The sequence below is a fragment of the Gymnodraco acuticeps genome, unplaced genomic scaffold (assembly GCF_902827175.1).
Source record: "Gymnodraco acuticeps unplaced genomic scaffold, fGymAcu1.1, whole genome shotgun sequence".
Classification (NCBI taxonomy): Eukaryota; Metazoa; Chordata; class Actinopteri; order Perciformes; family Bathydraconidae; genus Gymnodraco; species Gymnodraco acuticeps.
Window position 1 is genome coordinate 1,358,601 of NW_022989810.1, and position 20,446 is coordinate 1,379,046.

The 20,446-nt window shown below is 40.4% G+C and overlaps 1 protein-coding gene across 2 annotated transcripts in view; it reads left to right on the plus strand.

The window, feature by feature from the left end:
• Window positions 1-20,446, plus strand: part of dyrk1b (dual-specificity tyrosine-(Y)-phosphorylation regulated kinase 1B) — a 43,386-nt gene that overhangs the window by 5,444 nt on the left and 17,496 nt on the right. Inside the window, exon 1 of one of the 2 annotated variants that reach the window (XM_034228572.1) lies at window positions 15,536-17,608. The exons of the other annotated variant lie outside the window; for it this stretch is intronic. Coding sequence (XP_034084463.1) covers window positions 17,497-17,608 — 112 coding nt within the window. The 5' untranslated portion in view covers window positions 15,536-17,496. Of the gene's footprint in view, window positions 1-15,535; window positions 17,609-20,446 lie in introns of those variants that run through there. 2 annotated transcript variants of the gene reach the window in all.

The following is a 20,446-nucleotide window of genomic DNA, read 5'->3' on the forward strand; positions in this document are numbered from 1 at the left end:
GCCACCTACTGCTAGGCCCTAACCTCCCCCTACTGCTTGGCCGTAACCTCCACCTACTGCTAGGCCCAAACCGCCACCTACTGCTAGGCCCAAACCTCCACCTACTGCTAGGCCCTAACCGCCACCTACTGCTAGGCTCTAACCGCCACCTACTGCTAGGCCCAAACCGCCACCTACTGCTAGGCCCTAACCGCCACCTACTGCTAGGCCCTAACCTCCCCCTACTGCTTGGCCGTAACCTCCACCTACTGCTAGGCCCAAACCTCCACCTACTGCTAGGCCCAAACCTCCACCTACTGCTAGGCCCTAACCTCCACCTACTGCTAGGCCCTAACCTCCACCTACTGCTTGGCCGTAACCTCCACCTACTGCTAGGCCCAAACCTCCACCTACTGCTTGGCCGTAACCTCCACCTACTGCTAGGCCCTAACCTCCACCTACTGCTAGGCCCTAACCTCCACCTACTGCTAGGCCCAAATCTGACCTGGTTCTGTTTTATATTTTCATTATGACTATGGCAGGTAATGTCATAATTGAGTCACATGGCTTGACCTTTGGTAATCAGTGGTGCACCACTGCAAAATACATTTGGGGTTGACTGAGTATATTACTCGTATTCAAATATAAGATTTGAAGGATAATTTTGTAGGAAGCTACAGCGAAAATGTATGCAATGAAAATTGTAAGTCTCAGTTAACAATCCAACATACAATATACTTCACATAAAGAAGGAAACACATGAAATAGTGCAATAGACTTATTAGTGCAAGTTAGTTAGAAGTCAGGTAGAAGAAAAACATATACATATAAGATAGAATAGAGTATGACAAATGCTGTATGCTGTAAAGACATGTGAATGTGTAAAATAAACAAATGTAAAATGAACAGTGTATTATACACACAGTATGTGAGTGGTGACACTCAAACTCATGACATATAAAATGCTATAAGCAAAACAGGCAATTTTCTTGTCCTCCCAGGAAAATGTAACATGATGGAGGAGATATACCTTTGAACTGCAAACAGCCACAATTTGAGACAACAACTTTGCTTGGCGTTTAAATACAGCCCTTTAACCTTTAGGATTATAAAGTACATTTTGGTATATACAAGCTGGTCAATGCAACACAAGAGTTTGGTCTACACTAGGTTAAAAAACCTCAAAGGAAACAAGACTTCTACATTGAAATTAAAGCAGACAGCTAATTATACATTCTGTACATTTGTACCTGGCTACTGATCCTTTATTTAGGCTCCCTAAATCCTTTATTTATTGCCAGCTACAGTGTTTCTGCAAATGAAAGAAACTGAGTCCCCATTTCACCTGTCCTTGGCAGCCCAGATGTTGCGTGCATTGTGGTGGACACATGCAGCCACTTCCCCTGTAAGTCTCCACTGCATCAATAAGTTGTGTCTGCCTGGAATACTCTGTCAGGGTTTCTGACGCTGTATGCTAGCCTGGAAAGTTATGAAGTCAGCAGTAACGTTATAGCTGTCGGTATCAGTGCTGTGTGTGTACAGTATATTTGTCGATGAATAAATGCTACAACTCCTCAAGACCTAAGCCAAGCTCCACCTGCTGATTAAAGTAAAAGGAGTTAGCCATGAAGCTAGCTACAACTCCGACTCACTTAAAATTGGCTTGCTCCTCCAGAGTTTTGTGTCATTTTATTTATGTTTTGTTATATTCGAGATTATAACCTGATTTTAGGCTCCAAAAAGCTACAACAGTTTTGGTCGGTAAAGAAAGTGAAAAGCACGAGTGCTGTCCTTCAAGTAAAAAGGATTTACATGCCATCATTTTTCGCCCCTGGTCAAATTTTGCATCACAGAACTTTACAGGTTGAAAATTGGTTTGGTCCCAGTAAGGGAGCTGGAAGAAGTGATATAGCAGATGGTCACTAGTATTAGTTTATTAGGCATGAAAAAAAACATGGAGGATACGCTGAAGATGATAGAAGGATTGTACTAAGAGCCCTGTGTGTGCTACAATTGTACCTGCCCACAGCAAATCTGGAAAATACACCTGAGGCAACAAAAGAGTGGGACTAAAGCAGATATTGGAATGTCATATTTTGCCATCTTCCAAAACCTCTAACCCTTTACATCACTTTCATGATCATGAAAGTTTCCTGAGATTATTTGGGGAAAACAGTGGGTTGCACAATGTTTGGGGAAGATTTAGCCCCGGTGTTTTAGAATGTGTGATCATCTCCCAATAAAGACTTCTATAATGTCAACCCAGTAAGATGAAGGCCTATGAAAGCACACTGGCAGATGCAGTGATAGATGTGGTTTGTATGGGGTGGTATTTTGTTTTTATTTTGCTGCTTTGTTGCACCTTAACAGATGTATTGACATACTGCAATTGATAGGTCAGTTTGGGTCACCGTTGACTTTAACTGCTGTAAGCACTATAAGCAGTTGTGTAAAAGGCCAGTATGCTTGACAGTTGAAAAGCTTCAGACCCCCCCACACACACTTTTGTGATGTCTGACGTCCATACAGACATCCACATACAACTCACGCTGGGATTGGTCAACTATGCTGACATAAGAAAGGAGCCACCATTGAAACTCCTCTCTAGCTCTCTTTTTAATTTCTCGACACAACTGCTTTTTATCCTTTTAAAGTTGATGACCTGACTGCAACACTATGGCTACATCCCAACCTTAAAATACTCTCGTATATGTGATGCAGGATGAGAGGGAAAAACTAAATGTGTTTTAAGAGAAATAAGACATTCTGACTTTTGACGGGGTTTGTGTCCGGACACGCTGTGCTAATGCTAATAAACGCTTATCAGAGCAGCACAGGTCTGTTACCATGTCCTGCTTAGAGGCAAAATGGCATTTTTTTTGTATTAACGTCTGTATTAATTGATGTTGTGTTTGTGAATGAATTGGATCAGGATATGATATTGCTGTTCTTTTAACACTGGATATTTTTTATCAGGCTTACTTTTTTAGGGATATTTTATTTTGGTTATATATTAACCTGTTAAGCCCAGAGCAACATCTTGCAAGAAACAGTGTCTGAGGGCTTCTTAACATTTAACAAACTATGAATGTGTCAAAATAAAGATGATATAACCAAAAATACAGGCTCTTAAAACCAGCTGTCTGTTCAAAATAACGCTACACAAAACAAAGGCCACAGATTATCACAGTCATAGCGCACTATGGGCACTTAAGGCTAAAATAGTGAGGCGTCTCGCACAAGTTCGACGCCGTCACAAATCACAGAATACACACTTAAGCACACACCCTAACTAACCACTGTAGCATAACTAGCACAGAGCTACACAGAACATAAGGAAAGCACCGAGAGACGTCTGACACAGATTCATACCTCTCCCGTCTAACTGAGATGCACACACTCTTGTAAGAGTCCCCGGAAGGTGTGGGCAGGGATTGGTGAGTCGGGCCCGACCTGCTCCAATCCAGATCTTCGGTCACGCCTACCGGAGGAGGGACAGGAAACTGGCATCCAATGGCGTCCAGGCAACGGCACATCTCATATACATATAACATACACAGCTGAAAACAATCCCAGACAGGTTAACGAGCAGACAGCAGCAGCAGCAGCCGTGACACCCCCCCCCTTAAGACACAAACTCACAGTTTTGTTAACCATGCCTACTACTAAACCTACCTAATAATTCTGAAGGACTAAAAGACTCGAAGGAAATCTCTACGCACAATACACATAACGACCAGGGTCGTAACACCCACTTAACGGGAAGAAACTCAGCTATCAGACGATATGAACCATTTTTACCGAAACAAAACACAAGTATAAAGCCGAGACTCTGAATGAGCACGAAGCAAAAGAGTGCTAACGCACTTAGCACATAACTCACTGTAGAAATATGTTATACTTCAACGGATCGGCACAAACAAGATATCATATGAAAGCTGAGATTCCACAGATTCCAATGGTATAAGTATCATCACTCCACGACTCCAACACTCAGGGCAGCGAAGGCAAAACCAGACAACACACAACTTAGCTTTACGTAGCCAAAACGGTAAATACGTCTTACCTTTGCTGTTTTCTGATCAAAGTTGTGTTCAATGGCATTAAAACGCATACAACGCTGCTGAAGGTTAATCCAATGTGTCTGTGTCACTTTGAAATGATTACTGATAATCCATCATGACATTTATGGCAATAATCATATTTTTAATATAGAGTGTAACAGAGCTTCCGGTTTTGGGCAAACTGCGTGTGCATCACTCTCAATCCTCAATGGTAATGTTTTGATGGATTTAGGAACTTCCCCTCGATTCTATTGGCTCTAGCGTTTAAAAAGAGGTGTCAATCATCAAAATCGACCAATGGGTTCCAGAGAAACACACCAAATGACCCCAGAGGTGGGTTTCTTTTTCTAAACCTCTCTAAAAAGGTCAAATGTCACTTGTTATGCATCAATCTTGATACAGGGTACTTATTATATGTTATAGTTTGGATTCCAAAAGCTTTTTGTCTACTATCCCATCATGGGTGGTTTTCACTATAAGTAATGTTTTATTTTTGTTGGACTTTTTTACTATGTTCAATCTGAATTTACTTTAAAATAAAAACATTTATATAGATTCTGACTTTTCTACATCCAACTCACAGGTTTATCATTGCTTTGAGAAAAAAGATTATTAATGTACCCCTTTTAGAAGTGAAGATATAGTCATTTCTTCTGGGAATGTCATTTTCAAGCGTGAAACCTGAAAAACAGACTCAGGGCTTAACAGGTTAAACAAACACCATATTAAACCCAGTGCCAAGGAATTATCAGCATCACGTGACTGAATGAGAAAAAACATAAATACAAATGTAAAAGGTGTTTCTTGCTGAACAACTTCTATTCTCTTTGATTTAGTTGCATCCATAATCCATAGTTGGGAGAAACAAATTATCTTGAAAAGAGATAGATACTTAACTAGATGGTAAATCATAAAACAAATAGGTTACAGTATATAACTTTAGATTGATGCACTTGAGTTAAATCTGTTATATGTCATCACTCTGATATGAGAGTGCAGTCGTGTTGAAATGCATCACATCAGTGGGTCCGCTGCAGCGTCCGATCTATAACTGATATCCAATAAGGTTGGCCGTTAAATATTTCATTGAAATGGTTCCACGCTTCTCCAGCAGAAATAATAGCTCCGGGACGGTCTTTAAGATGTTGCATCAGAACAACTTCCAGATCGTATTTCATTGTCTCACCAGTACCTTAACTAAACTCTCCCACCCGCAGCCCTGTTTTTAATGTGGGGCTGTTTTCTAACAGACCAAAGTAACACCAGATGGGTGTAGCAACCAAGAGTTGGGACAGCAACAGGCAGCAACCGAAAGCTTGGTGACCTTTCCAATATTTTCCAAAAGGATGAAAGAAAATACAGAAATAATTGTCTCTATGAGCAAACTGTGAAATCAGGTTGAAAGTGGTGGAAAGGTAGTTAGTTGGAATTGACTGGGATTGAGATTATCCTAACCATAAATATAAATGTAGTTGTCACTTCAGATCAAAAAACATTCAGCTTGTGTGTTTTTAGTTTATTAGTCTCTCTTGGGTTCTGTCTCTCCGTCTCTCTTTCGGTGTAGTGGTAATTTAGGCGAAGAGGTTTGCATGTGACCCTCCACCTGTCCTTACTGGGACTCTATTTCTGGGTCTCACACTGAACCTCACTATGTCTCGCCTGGCAACAGTGTCTGTATATGTATGTATGCACTATATGTGTGTGTGTGTGTGTGTGTGTGTGTGTGTGTGTACATGTGTTATTCCGGTCTTGAGCAAAGCTGTATAGGTTCAAATGGACCCCGGCCGTTACAGCAAAACTGTGACCCAACTGAATCCTTTTCCTAAGACAGGGATAAGGCTAATGTGGGCACAACGGGTTCACTTTCAGTAGCTGGAAGATGATGAAGATATGTTTTTTGCTGGACTAAAGAAAAGCCACTGCTTTTTTTTTGTATAAATGTATGTTGGACTCATTGTGTGATCCAAATGGATTCAATCTTTGAGGGGTGTTGACACAGTTGGATGCACATGCTATATGTATACCATAGCTGCTTTCAGGAATGACTCTGTGCGTATTGAGTGTTTGCGCGAGAGACAGACACTCGCATAGAGACTTACAGACAGACGGACAGGACATGCTTGGATCTGACGTGTTGTAGATCAGAGAAATGAATAGTTCCGCTGTCAGGCGGTGGGTTATGCTCAGTGTAGGGTCAAGTTTGAAAACAGGATCATGTGATGCAGCCAAGGCCAGGGGCCTCATTTATAAAGGGATATACGCTCAAAAAATGGCGTACGCCAGTTTCTACGCAATGTTTGCGATTTATAAAATACTAACTTGACGGGAAAACATGCGGTCCTCCACGCAAACTCTAACCCATGCGTACGCACTAAGCACAACAACGGGAGAGACGAGAAACTGCGACACCGTTGGCAGAAGGAAGAATGGAGAGAAATATGTGGAAATAATACCATCAATAAAATGTTACCTCTCATTTATCATATATGAAGAATTCATTTTCAAACATTGATTAAAGCCAATCTTAAAATGATTAAACAAACGCCTGTTTGAGACTCCTCAGTGCACACAAAAACATAACTTGGAGAAATAAATAAATACGGATATGTTATTTAAAACCACCTCGAAATGTTGTGTTAATGTTATGAAATGTGTTCTCATAAATGATGCGGTAAGCAGGAGGACAGCATTACGTCTAAACTGACGCCGTGTTGCATTTCTATAGGTTGTAGATACGAGCATGGTTTTATATACTATCACGTTTAATCGTGTTTTATGCCGTTTGCCAAGACTTGATAAGTCGCTCATAAAACAGAGGAGGTATGGAAGCTAAGAACACCATATGTGGTCAATTGTACAGCTAATATAACACAACACATTAGTTGTATTTCCTTTAACTGGTGGATTATGGATATATAGTTGCTGATCGACAGCTGGAACACAAACCACCAAATACAAAAACATAATTCAGATCCAGTCGTCATGACTCCACTCCGGAGGGATTCCCCGATCATGTCTTACAGTCTCTCATCAAGGGGGGGTCTCCTGTCCCCGGTACAAACACACTGCCTGAGGAAGGCTATGTGTATTGTTTTTGTCATTAACCTTTTTCGGACCACTTATTTATTTATTCTGGTGACGATCCGACCTCCATGCTGCTACTCTGGTTCAAACTGCATCCACCAAACAATATGATTTATCTCCACCTCCCCAAAATAACCAAAATCTGACACGGTGTGAGATGTCTTTTTTAGCTGTTCTGTCGTCATTTCCTGCGATCTTCTTCATAAAGTCAGTCTGAATGAATGAATGAATGGGCGTTTCTTTGACTATTTATAGGCAAATATGGGCGTTGCGTGAAGCCCGCAAAAGCTGCACCGCATTTCGAGTCGATTGTGATTTATAAAGGGAAACCGGCAATGTTTGGTGAATCGGAAAATGTCTGTACATATCTTTTGGATTTCTACTACGTAAGCAACCTTCCCACGTGAATCCTACGCACAGCGTTATAAATGAGGCCCCTGGTCTGTTAAAGAAGTAACGCAAACCATTGGCTGTCCACTGTGCGTCGCAATGTGAGTGAAATAAGACAATAACATTTAGTAAGTTGGACTTTGTACACGTAAACCTCATCAACACATCAGAGAATGACTTAATTCTCACTGAAAGAGGTATATCTTTTGTGGTGGAACCTCCTCATATGTTCTTATTAGGTACATATGTTACTACGAACTGCTTTGCTTTTGCAAACTGACTTCTTATAGACTAACCAACACACAAAAATGTGTATGTCTTTAAAGGTTCAGCTATTATTGATGTGTATTTTTTAATGGATGTATTCTGGTCACTGGTTTAGTTCCATGATAGCCACAAATAATACACTAATTATTACTATCACCTGTCAGTCAGATCTACTGCACCATCTTCCATTCATGTCATGTGATTGCTAAATCAAGAATACTTTTTTTCCATGTCTCTTCTTTTTTCTTTCCTCAAGTATTTTTTGTTTGTATGTGTGAGACCCTGTTTATGTCCAATTTGTTTTACTTTTCATTTAGCTAGCACCAGCTGCTCACCTGGTGTGGTCAACGTAAGAGAGACAAGAACTAACCAAAACACTTTTTTGAGTTGTATTTTGTTTCTGTCCAGTGTGAATGCAACGTTTTACGGTTTGATTTGTCTCTTAAATAAAGAGAATAGGTGTAAGAATATTTCCTTTCTTGACATTTTGTGGGTTGAGTTTTTTTTTTTTTATACGTAAGAAGCTAAAACAGCTTATGGAACTTTAGTGGATGTGTGGCACAAACAGCTAAAACTGCACGAAAGTAGGGAGTGGGGGGCGCCGACACAACATTTCGATTTAACTTTGGAACAGTTCAAATTGTTTTTACGGAGGATAACGCAAGAGTCGATCTACCAAAATAACCCGGTAAAAGGTCGTATTGAAGCTTGTGCAGTCAAACTATACCTGCATTAAACCAATTCTATTTGTTTGGTATTGCTGGCAGCCAATCAACACTTTGATGCTTGCTTTGTTTCAATACGTGTGATTGGCCCACTACAGCAGCAGCTTTGGGAGAAGTGTTAGTGTTAACTTATTTTACGCCACTGAATACTTCTATTCACATGATGGATATTGAAAAAAGCTAAAAAACAAGTATCAAATGAACTCTTTTGGTATTGGTATATCTCTTAGCATACTGGTAGTCTGGTACTGATATGGTAATTTTCTAGTACTGATTTGGTCCTTTTTATAGTACTGATATGGTCATTTTCTAAACGATACCCAGTCCTACTCTCTTTGAATGTTTTAACATAATTATTTTATAGAAAGTGTAACAGTAAAAGTGTTTCTGGAATATGGTCACTTTATGTGCAACCTGGATAAATGAATGGAACTCATGTTGTTCTAAATGTTCCAGGACCCTGCGTTTGGTGTGGATTTGGTTTCAACAGTCTTCCATAATTTGATTGTGTGAGGAGTAAGTGAAGAAGAATCCACTATCTTTTAGAACTTGTCATAGATGCCTGGAGAAAGATCATTGAGTACATTATTCCCCCCTCCATGGAAAACCACCTGTTATCATGTAAACAAAGTCCATTAACGGCATGAAGGCTGTGGGATGCAGTTGATGGCTTGTCAGTCGGTCTTTTAGCTTTGATTATTTTGTTACAGATACTGTTCCCGAAGGTGAAGAATGAACGTCAAGGCTCAAGAACAATGTTTTCACTGGCTAACTTTGTACATGATGCTTAGATGATAATAAACTTAACATTAACGTGTGCTGTAGATTCTATGTGTATGTCCTTTCCTTATTGTTGAACATATATCCTTTCGTTGACATCTATTACATAGTTACATTTTGCGTCGTGCACTTAATTACTAGATAGACTACATGTTGTTTATATTAATATGTTCGTGCACAATAAATGTTCTACAACTGCAGACATTATTGGTTAAAGTGAACTGCAATTAGTTTTTTTATGAAACATAGTACCATTATTTAATCATCTTAAATTACATTAAAAAGCCTTGGTATTGGCAGAAAAACTGTAAAATTCAAACTTATACTTAGTTAATGTCTTGACATTACACTGAAGTAAAAATAGGTTGTTATTTTCATCACTTCGTGCACACTGTTTGTGTCCGAAAGATTTGCAAATCTGTTCACCAGGAAGAGACTCTCTGTCCTTAGACCCTTGCAGCAGCCAAGAAAAAAACTCCCTAAAAAATATGTATGAAATGTGAAATACCAAATAAACTTGACTTAAAAGTTATAGCACTGGCCTCTGCCAAAATCGTTATGTTATGCATTTTATTATTGACCTATTGTTACTAAATGCATTCATATCACTGGGGCTGCCTTCTGATAGTCTACCAAAGGTTAGTCTACTAAAAAAGTCTTAGTGTAGCCATTTTGTAGCCAAGTCGATGAAAAAAAGTAAATAGAAATTGTCATTCCTTAAAGAGGGCTTAGTGCTCGTAGTGTTTATACACACATTAAGAACCATTACCATACTTAATCATTTTATATGTCGCGACTAGTTACATTTTTAGTTGAGGGCAGCCCTACACATCATGCAGCTTTTTGTTGTTGCTTTTTGTTCAAGTATTTTAAATACTTTTAATAGTTTAATGTACTAAATAACTCTGCATCATATTTGATATGCTTATTATAGGATCTAGAAATGTGATCTGCAAACACTTGCTAACTGTAATGTGTCAGGGTTATAGTCGGACTTTCTTTTAAAATAATACATTTTAAAGGGTGTGGTCTTATGGGTGTTGGTTTCGCAAAAAAATAGAATTTGTCAATTGCAGCCCCCACAATTGGGACATGGAGAGAGTGTGTTCTGTTGAATTAAACTGGCTCCTTTAGGGTTTAAAAGGATGAACTACAGTAAACGGTGCTTGAGTAAATGTACTTACCCATAATTATATTTTCCAATGCACAGTGATAAACAAAGTCTGATATGAATTTGTCAAATTTAAGATTTTCTTTTCTGCTTCGCTACTGTCCACATGTCTACTTGGATCCTTTTGGAGTCACCATCTTCTTATTCTCACTTATCACTAAGGATGTTCAACAGGAGTCTGTACTGTGTGTGTGTGTGTGTGTGTGTGTGTGTGTGTGTGTGTGTGTGTGTGTGTGTGTGTGTGTGTGTGTGTGTGTGTGTGTGTGTGTGTGTGTGTGTGTGTGTGTGTGTGTGTGTGTGTGTGTGTGTGTGGGATCACATCGCCTTGAGACTAAGACTTTATAACTACACGCTGTATACACATAAGGATGTTTAGTAAGCTGCCCCAGTCCCCCAGGCCATTGTCTTTTGGTAATCCAACAATCATGATTGCGGCTATCAACACAAATTGGCATTTGAATCAAAACGTGTGTGTGTGTGTGTGTGTGTGTGTGTGTGTGTGTGTGTGTGTGTGTGTGTGTGTGTGTGTGTGTGTGTGTGTGTGTGTGTCTGTGTGTCTTAAAATACTACATATATATACTGTATGTAATTTAAGTAAACAATATTAATTAAATGGGATAAAAAATGATGTCTTACTTTTGAGCCCATGAGAATTAGGATCCTGAAATTGAGGTCATGGGCAGTTAAGGTTAAGAAACTGTAACCTACAGACAGCATATTGAAATATGTTTTGGTCTGATAAGAGCCTGTCTCTGAAATCCTGAATAATATCTTATCTGAACAATAATCAAAACATCAGCTCATGAACAGGGAATTTGAAAACACAGTTACAAAGGAGGGTCATCCATACAATGCACTGTGTTTAGTGCTGATGCTGCTGACTAACTGAAATAAATGACTAGAGACTTTATGTCCTTTGCATTTGGTTGTTTAAACGATATGATTTTGCTAAGTTGTTAATATGTATTTATTTACATTATTAGGTCATTTTGTTTTAACTGTGTTGACTCAGTTATAGTTTAGACACAGCATAATTCAAACCTCTATTTAATTTAAATTAAGTGTCTCAATAAATCATATTATCAATAACCATTATTTGGGGAAATTAATGGCAAATTGGTTGCTCATTACCCTACTGGCTCTCTTCTTCTACATAAATGGCATTTGTTTGTCAAGAACTACCATTGGCTGGAGCATTCCAACAGGCTTTAACCAAGTCTTCTATTTTATTCCTCTTTGCCTGTGTCATTCCTGCTTCATTTTGTTTTTGTCTCTCTGGCACCGCCAAGTGAGAAGGGTATCTCCTAGTGTGAAGTGCTCCCTCCCTCCTCCACTCTTTGCTGAAAGCACCCTGCAGTAGCAGCATGGTAATTCTCCTCCTCTATCTTTCCTCTGCATCATGTTTACCTAGCAACAAGCATCACCCGCGGCTGGCCATCCCATTGGTCATTTGAAAACGCACCGGGGACCAATGGCAGAGCTGTTGCCATGGTACAGTGTATAGTTGCCGGGTGGAATTTTGCTGCAAGGCACGTGAGTCTCAGAGTCTGCTTGCCTCCTCGCACTGCCGTTGTAATCTCCGCTGTCTGGTCGTTAGTACAGCTGAACGTGATTTGGTGGAAGCTTGTCAGTAATTCTGTGATGGGAAATGCTAATCAGTCAAATAGGCATAGCAATGCGATTCAGAACTATCAACAGACAAAGAAAGACAACAGGAAACGGCTGTAATAAATTCCACAGCCTGTTAAAGTCTGCTAATGCAATGTGCTGTATCACTACCTACGAATGAACTGAAGCAGTTGTAAAGCTATCAGAACGGTCTTTAGTAGGCTTATTTCAAATCAAACAAAACCCAAGTAAAAAAATATATATGAAAAAATACAAATATGAAACTACTTTAATTCAGAATACATTTTAAAAAGACAAAGCATCAGAAATGCACAATGATTTATCTTGTGGCGGCACAAAAGAGCTTTAAACACGAGGGGATATTCATTTAATGCATATTCAATATCATATGGGATAATATATTCATTATTGTAGATGCTATTCATTTTTAAATCCAGGTTTAAAGTTTATCATTACAATTTGAATGTGAATTACAGTAAATCATTTGAAATTATAATCAGTTGTATCCATTCAAGAAAATATATTTTCTTATTATCTTTTAAATACATTTAATAAGTGGCCTATTTGTTTCGACTTCTATACTAGATATGTTGCTTTATTCTCTCCCGGACAATGTAGTTTCAGTCCTATTTCTTTGTCCTCTTGATGAAATCACTTTGATACTTTGCAAATTATTTGTTTTAAAGGGTATGTGGCTGGTAACAGTTAATCATTTTAGTGAACAAACCAAATCTCTTTAACCTACAGTAACAGACACATAGTTGTATCTGTTGCTTATCTCTGTGTTATTGGGTCGTACTGTAGGTTATTGTATGAACTAGTGTTGTATTGGAGCTGAGATAATTGTGTCGTTTGCGAGGCATGATGACAGTAGAAATGTGGTAAACAATATGTTTTTCCTGAGTGCAAAACAGACATATGAACACAGTAAACCAGCGAACATTTGACAGAATACAGTTAAGCTTCTGTAGTTCCACGCCACCCTCTTGCACCCTCTTGGTTGTGTATTTTATGGCATGCAGAAATATATTTTGACATCAAATCAAAATGACGAAATTATCCTTTTATGGCCTTAATGGCGTGTCAGCTTGTCTTCACTCACTGCAAAGTCAGTTTAGTTAAATTGGCACAGCTTTGGTACAACTGTTTTTTTGTTGCAAAACTCCTTTACCTTTATAACACATATTTCCTGTTGATTTTCCATTGTATTCACTGTCCTTTCTGTGTACATTCCCTGTGATATTTTTGATGAAAACAATTATTTTTTCATTCTTGTATTTGCACATTTTGTGAACTCAAAATGATATGGTGAACATGATGTACAGTAGCAGGCACTGCATATGGTAATGAAGTCCATTAAGTAAAAATACTTCTTAGAAAATGACTCCTATGGTCTCGTGGTTGTAGTGCTTGTTCGTGTATAGTCAAGGTATGGGCCAGTGCCTATTGGGCTTTAATTTATACACCATGCATTGTCTTTCTATGGATCTGTGTGTGTGGCATGCACTGCTCTTTGCAACATGCTTTACATTATCCTGGCACCCTCTACAGACCCAGTCAATCTGAACTGGTAATTAGGTATTTTTAAAGCAGACCACCTGTAGTGATACATCTGCATTTGATTACCATGCATAGCCTACATTACTGCTGTGCTGTTATGTATATAAAGTTAAGTTCTGCTTGCTTGTGTCTTATCTCTTTGAATGCAAGCCCTATAATTATAGCATGTTATTAGGCCATGCTATCTTATTTTAGCTGTGGCTGGTCAGCTGTGGCTGGTCAGCTGTTTTCAGTGTGTGGGAGTGTAGTGATTTGAACCATGGTTTTCTGGAGCCTGGAGCAGGGTTTCCAAATAATTTAGCTAACACTATACTAACAATGCATTTGTGTATACCAAAAAAAGATTTCTCAATTATTTTGTACAGCATTTTTAAACAAATGTGTTGCGATTGCAGCTTGCCATTATAGCGCTTTATAAACAGTATTTGCTTGGCACAGTTTGAAAGTGTACTGCTGTACAGTACATAATTATCAGGGGAGACCTTACATTTATCCAGTAGGCTACATTATGACAGTGAGCACACGTTTTTTATTTTATGTAACTGAGTGTTTATTTTGTAAAGGATAAAGATAAAAATCACATTAATAAGAACTGCAGTGACACAGTTCAGTATGAGTTGTATTTTCCTTTAAGGAGCTGCTTTATGATACTGTGTGTGCGTGTAGTTGTTCCCAGGCAGCCTTGTGCCTGATTTAGCCGGAATGTTCGGATAGCAACAGTAACAACTTTTAGCTGGAGAAGTGAGTCGCACATCTCAGCTGTAGAGTCACTCAGTGACCATGTTCTGCCCCCTCTCCCTCCCTCCCTCCCTCACTCTCTCCATTTCTACCTGACATCTTCAAACTATTTCCGCGTCATTCCTGCCTCGCGCCGTTTGAAGAGACACTGTGAAACTAAGCCGACCGCCCCGCCCACAAACTCGGCCGCTACCCAATCACAGCCAAGTATGGGACTTTATATAGCCAATTGCAGTGCAGCTGCCATCGCGTCGGGTAGCAACAGAGCCCATAGAGGGTGCTTGCTGAGTGAGGGTAGAGCTGCATTTACCCAAGTACCCAGAAGTTCTAACATTTAGAAGCACTGAATGAACAAAATGTAGCCTTTCTGTCTAACATGGTGACAACAATAAAACCTAGTTTAAAACCTTAGCTTATTATAAATGCAGCTCTGTCATATGTGCCTCAGTCACATACATTATTGTAAAAACGTTCATAATCATAGTCATCTGTGTGAAACCTTGTCCACTTTGGGAGGCATTAATCAACCCACTGTCAACTCGTCCCTTTCTCCATGCCCCTGTATCCAGGCAGGTCCTCCATGAACATTACAAATTGCATTTGTTAGAAGAAGACCACATATATATTTTTTGAGATCCTGAACTGTATATAATATACAATCAAAGCTATCATTTTGAAAACCATTGTTTTGTGAAAGTGATGATACCATTTTCAGACTAATACATACAGAAAAGTAATATGCGCCTAATAGGAAGTGGTTATAAGTAGGCTATGTAGCAACCGATTTTGTTTTTGGCCACGCTTTATCTATAAAACTGTGTAACGGGTTTAAGTAAAGGTTGTCTATGTATGCGTGAATATAAAGTTCCAGTATATATATCCCGCTGTTACTATAAATGGCCAGGACAGCAGAGGTCTGCTGGAACAGACTAAGTGGTCAGAGGGAAGGTTACTGTCCCACTAACTCACGTTGGTTGTTGATAACGTGCATTAAAATCAGCATCTGAGTGGTGGTTTAGGTGGACATCCACGTGAAATATCGCAAATGTCGTGTTATCACACTGTGTGTGTATGTAGCGGTTTCACCGGTACAAAGTGAAGCTGCGCCAGACTGAGCAGCCCCGACCCCCACTCTAGGCACATGGTACAGTCCATATCGCAGGGTGGGGGAGCTGTAAGGGAGAGGGACACAGATTCCTTCTAACGGAGAAGCACGAAAAGGGAAACGGGCGAGAAACATGAGTCGAAATCGCCCTTGTGAAGGTTTCCACCTTGAAGAATTAAAACAATTATCCCTAAATTGTGAGAAGGACATGTAAAGGAGGACGTTTAATGTGAGAAAAGAGAGCGGAAGCAGACAGAAGAAGAGGCGCGTCATGAAGCTATACGTCGTCTGACAACAAGCTCAGGAACTTTACCGGATCTGCTTTCTTTACTTTGACACGACTTTAAAGTTTTGCTTTGTTGTTGTTCTGACGCTGTTAGTATTTTTGTTTTAGTGGGATTACCTCAGAGGCTGACATTTTTCTGGATCGAGTTCTGCTTTGGTGAACAGAGGGGACTGTGGGAGTTTGAAAGTACAATGCAGGCCCACAGCGGCTTATTTTTTCTATTTCTTCAACACGGATACTGGATTTAAACTTTTGTTCCCGGATTTATTCCCTTGCATTCCCCCCAACGGAAAACAGTACACTGTCCCTGTTTGTATTGGTGCGTCATTTTGTTCCTGTTAGCCCGTGAGTGTGGATCTCTAGCCAGCAGAACTTTCTCTGGAGCTGCACGTCTCTCTGAAATCAACACGTTGCACTGGAACTGTTTGTTTACATGTGTCTGTGCATTTAATTGTTGTAACAGAGGCATCCCGTCCAGTGTATGGGGATTATATTATTGTCTGGCCTTTTAAAAGGGCTCCTTTTCACCCTGGCAGAGGCCAGCCACCTTCTGCTGTAGGTGGGTGAAGGGGAGGCTCCTGAAGCTGGCTGGACAGGCTCTGTGACATTGGCAGCGGAGGGCTTTGTGTGTCACTGGATTAATCTGAGTGGTAACATCACTCTACACTGCCCTACTCTGTCCAGTGACCAGTCCCCCTGAAAGCGCCTGTAATTGGAGCTATATTTAGCTTAAGGGATGGGGTAAAAGCGGTCAACTGGAAACCCAACTCCCCTCCACCTCCTTCTCTTCCTATAACACTACCTCGCCCAGCCCACCTGTCAGCATGCTGGGCGAGCCTGGTTAGCACACACTTGACTTTCAGCTAGTTAATGTGTTTTACTATCTTATCTTACTAGTAGTGTGGGAGAATAACAAGTGGATTCACTTATTCTGCTGAATAACATGAGATCTGTTGGGAATTTACTGACCAGAGAATACTAGCTGTACTGTATTCCCCTGGTTAAGGATTTACTGGACACACAAACCTGTACTGGATTACTATTAAGATGTCTGAAGAACTATTAGCTGTGTACTTTTGGTTCGAACGGCTAGGGCTTAGTAAACCTATCATAAGCGACTAGAGTTTATGCCTTTACCCCTCAGACATTTAGCTCAAACTATTCATTATAGTGGCTACTTGTTCACAAACTGTAAGAAAGCTCTACTTTTGACTTCTTCAAATAAAAGTCACCAGCCACCTGGAGCACTTCAAATCTCCAGCACACAGAAAGAATGCATGATACTGCCGAAACCAACAAAACAAAAAGCTAACCTGACTAACCAAATATTCTATATTTCCCCATTCCCCAAACCTACAGAGGAAAATAATATATATGTAAAATGAGAGATCTATATCTATAGTTAACTCCACAGAAGAAAGAGATTACATCCTTTATATTTTTACTTCAGAGAGACAAGCTGCCTGTACACCAGTTGGTTGCCTTAGAAACCACAGTCACAAAAAAAGAAACAAGCCAGAGAAGACGGTGCCTTTTGATTGGTTGGTCGGTTTCCCACCATTTCAACATTCATTGATTTAGTTGGATGTAAACTGTTGAAACGAACTCTGGGATTGAAGACACATCTCATGAGGGACTAAACCCCCACACGCCCACCTGTCAAAGTGTTTTGATTGACAGTTTTTCCCTGCTGGATTGAACTATTGCCAAGCATTTCCATGGTGATCACATCATCATCATCATCATCTGTGGAGGACAAGCCTGTGCCCTCTTGCAGGATGGTCCAAACAGAACCCTGGATCGCCACCGGCCTGCTGCGCAAGAACAAGAGTCAGTACACACACACACATACTCACCTGAACATAGAACCACACACTCACAATCCCAAGTCATAGTGTAAACTCTCTTCCTTAATTGACAGATCAGCCACAAGTGTGTAAGTCTCAGAGTTGATACCTGTGGTTTTTGTGTCTGCAGTTTGTCATCATAGGATTCTTATTATTTAGTTTCTGTCAGTCATTTGGCAGAGATGCTATGTGTGTACAGTATGTGTGTGTTTGTGTTGCTGTTGAGTGGTGATGCTGACGTTTTTCTATCCCTGTCAGTGTGAGCTGCAGCAGGAAGCTTTGCTGTGTCAGACAGTTTGACGTGGTCAGTCAGGCAGTGGGACACTGAGCTGAGAGACGGGATGTGAGGATGCTGAACAATCCACACTGTGATTAGATGTGTTGTCACCTCACACATGTTGGATTATAATTTGGTACTCTTTACCCATTATTTCATTTACAATATGAACCGTGGCCAAAGGTTAAAACTGGTGTGCCATAGCCCAAAAGTGCTATGGATCAGCTTGTCAACTTGTGAATTTCCAGGACAGCTATTACTTGGCGCCACAAGTGCAACAAGTGGTCTGTCAGGGCTGGCCTACGTGTCCATTGGCTGTCTTCAGTAGTTTACCATTCTCAAAGTACAGGATAAAAGAGCTAGCTTGCTCCACGACATAACCAAACACAAGTTTACAGAGAATACAATAATTTCAGTTTTACGTACTGTGAATACTACACATAATTGCTGACCTAACCTGAAACCAAGCTCGTAAGTCAGTTTTCTATATTATTCTTCGCTAAGCAGCTGTGTTTATCTTCTTTTTTAATCCGGACCATTAACGTCGTACGATTTAATACTTTTTAAAGAATGTTTAATGTTGTTTTTAAGCCGACACTTTTATCCAAAGCGACAATAAGTGCAATCAACAATGAGGATACATGGTCGGAACAACAGGAATCCTGTAAGTACATTAGCTCCAAATAAGCCAAACTATTTCAAGTGCTACAGACAGAGATATGTTTTTCTTTATTGGCCAAGGTGCAGATGAAACAGCTGGGTTTTGAGTCTGCGAGACAAGATGTGTAGAGTTTCTGCTCAATGGGGGAGCTGGTTACATATTTTGTATTGCCATGATAGCAATCAGGGGTGTTCTTGCTAAGGGATACCTCAGTCCCAACTGCAGTAGGGAAGGAGCAACCGATAGGGTGTATGGTTTAACCGTGTTCTGGATGTAGGAAAGGTCTGATCCATTCACAGAACGGTAGGCCAGTGTCTTGAAGTGGATTCGCGCAGCTACTGGCAGCCAGTGAAGGGAGCTGAAGAGCGTCGTAGTGTGGGAGAACTTAGGAAGTTTGAAGAACAGTTGGGCTGCTGTATCCTGGATGAGCTGCAGAGGTCGGATGGCACTTGCAGGTAGGCCAGCCAGGAGGGAGTTGCAGTAGTCAGGGCGTGAAATTACAAGAGCCTGGAAGCTGTGCCACCTTCTGAGTCAGTAGTATCCCCTTGATGTTGGGAAGAGTGTATTTGCAGGGCGGTTAGTCGTCCAGCGTCACAACGAAATTCCTTGCAGTTTGAGTCGGGGACACAACATAGGTGCCCGTCTTGATAGTCAGGTTACAGATGGGGGTGTCCTTTGCTGAACGGAAAAGCATTTCTGTCTTGTGAACGTTGAGCTTCAAGTGGTGTGTAGACATCCACTGAGAGATGAGAGCCAGACAAGCAGATATTTCTGCAGCCACCTGGGGGAAATATTCAGTTGTGTATCATCTGCGTAGCTGTTGTAGGAGAAGCTATGAGAGCAAGTGAAAGAGCCAAGTTAATTGGTGTAAAGAGAAAGAAGGAGGGGACCAATGACAGAGCCCTGAGGGACCCCGTTGTTGGGTTGACAAGGGCCGGACACAGACCCTCTCAAAGTTACCCTGAAGGTCTTTGAGGTATTGAGGTGTACCACAAGGCTTATAGAAGAGGTTTCTTCAAGTCAAAGAAGTCAAGGCTGCTTAGTATAATTGTGCCCTCCACCGGACGTAATGTTAAGATTCGCATCTCTTTACTCGCTCGAGTTTCAAACTAGACGCGCTGACGAGGAGGCGGGGCTTATCTCCATGTAGATACTATGGAATATACCAATTACAAAAAAATTAACATATTTTACCGTGAATTAATTGTAATACATGTATCAAAACGATGCCAAAATAACTTCAAACTGATACAGATTAGTAAGAAAACATGAATTATTGCTTTGACAACTGTGCTTACAAGATGGCAGGCGAAACACTTTTAAAATGTGTGTTTTCTGAATGGAGATCGGAATGATCAGGCTAGGCTAAGCTAACATGTAGTTGCTCTGTCCACACTCACAACAATGTCATACAGACATAATTAAATCAGCGATGCCATAGACAGTCTGTGGTTTGTACATTTATAACTATTCTCCAGTTTCTGAACAGATATGAAGAGCTGTGAGCTCTGTCTGCTGTCGCCCAGCGACAACAGCTACTGTTTGGTTTTCTTTTCAACGTCAGTGACGGCAGGCTGAGATCTGCACCGTGGATTGGCTAACGCGAGACAGTGTCACGCAAATTTGACGCTTAAGTTGAAAAATGTTAAGTCGTGAAGCCGCGGCAATCGCATCATTTGCATCTCTCCACGTCTTTGCATTGGCTTGACATGTAATTGCGACGCGCTAAAAATCACTTTGCGTCCGGTGTGAACGTACCATAAGTAAGTGATCTCAACAACTTTTAGTGCTTCATGAAAATGTATGTGAAAATGCAACACTGTTGATGCAAATAATTAACAGCAGTTGAAGCGCCCCTGTGTCTTGGAGAAGATAATACGATA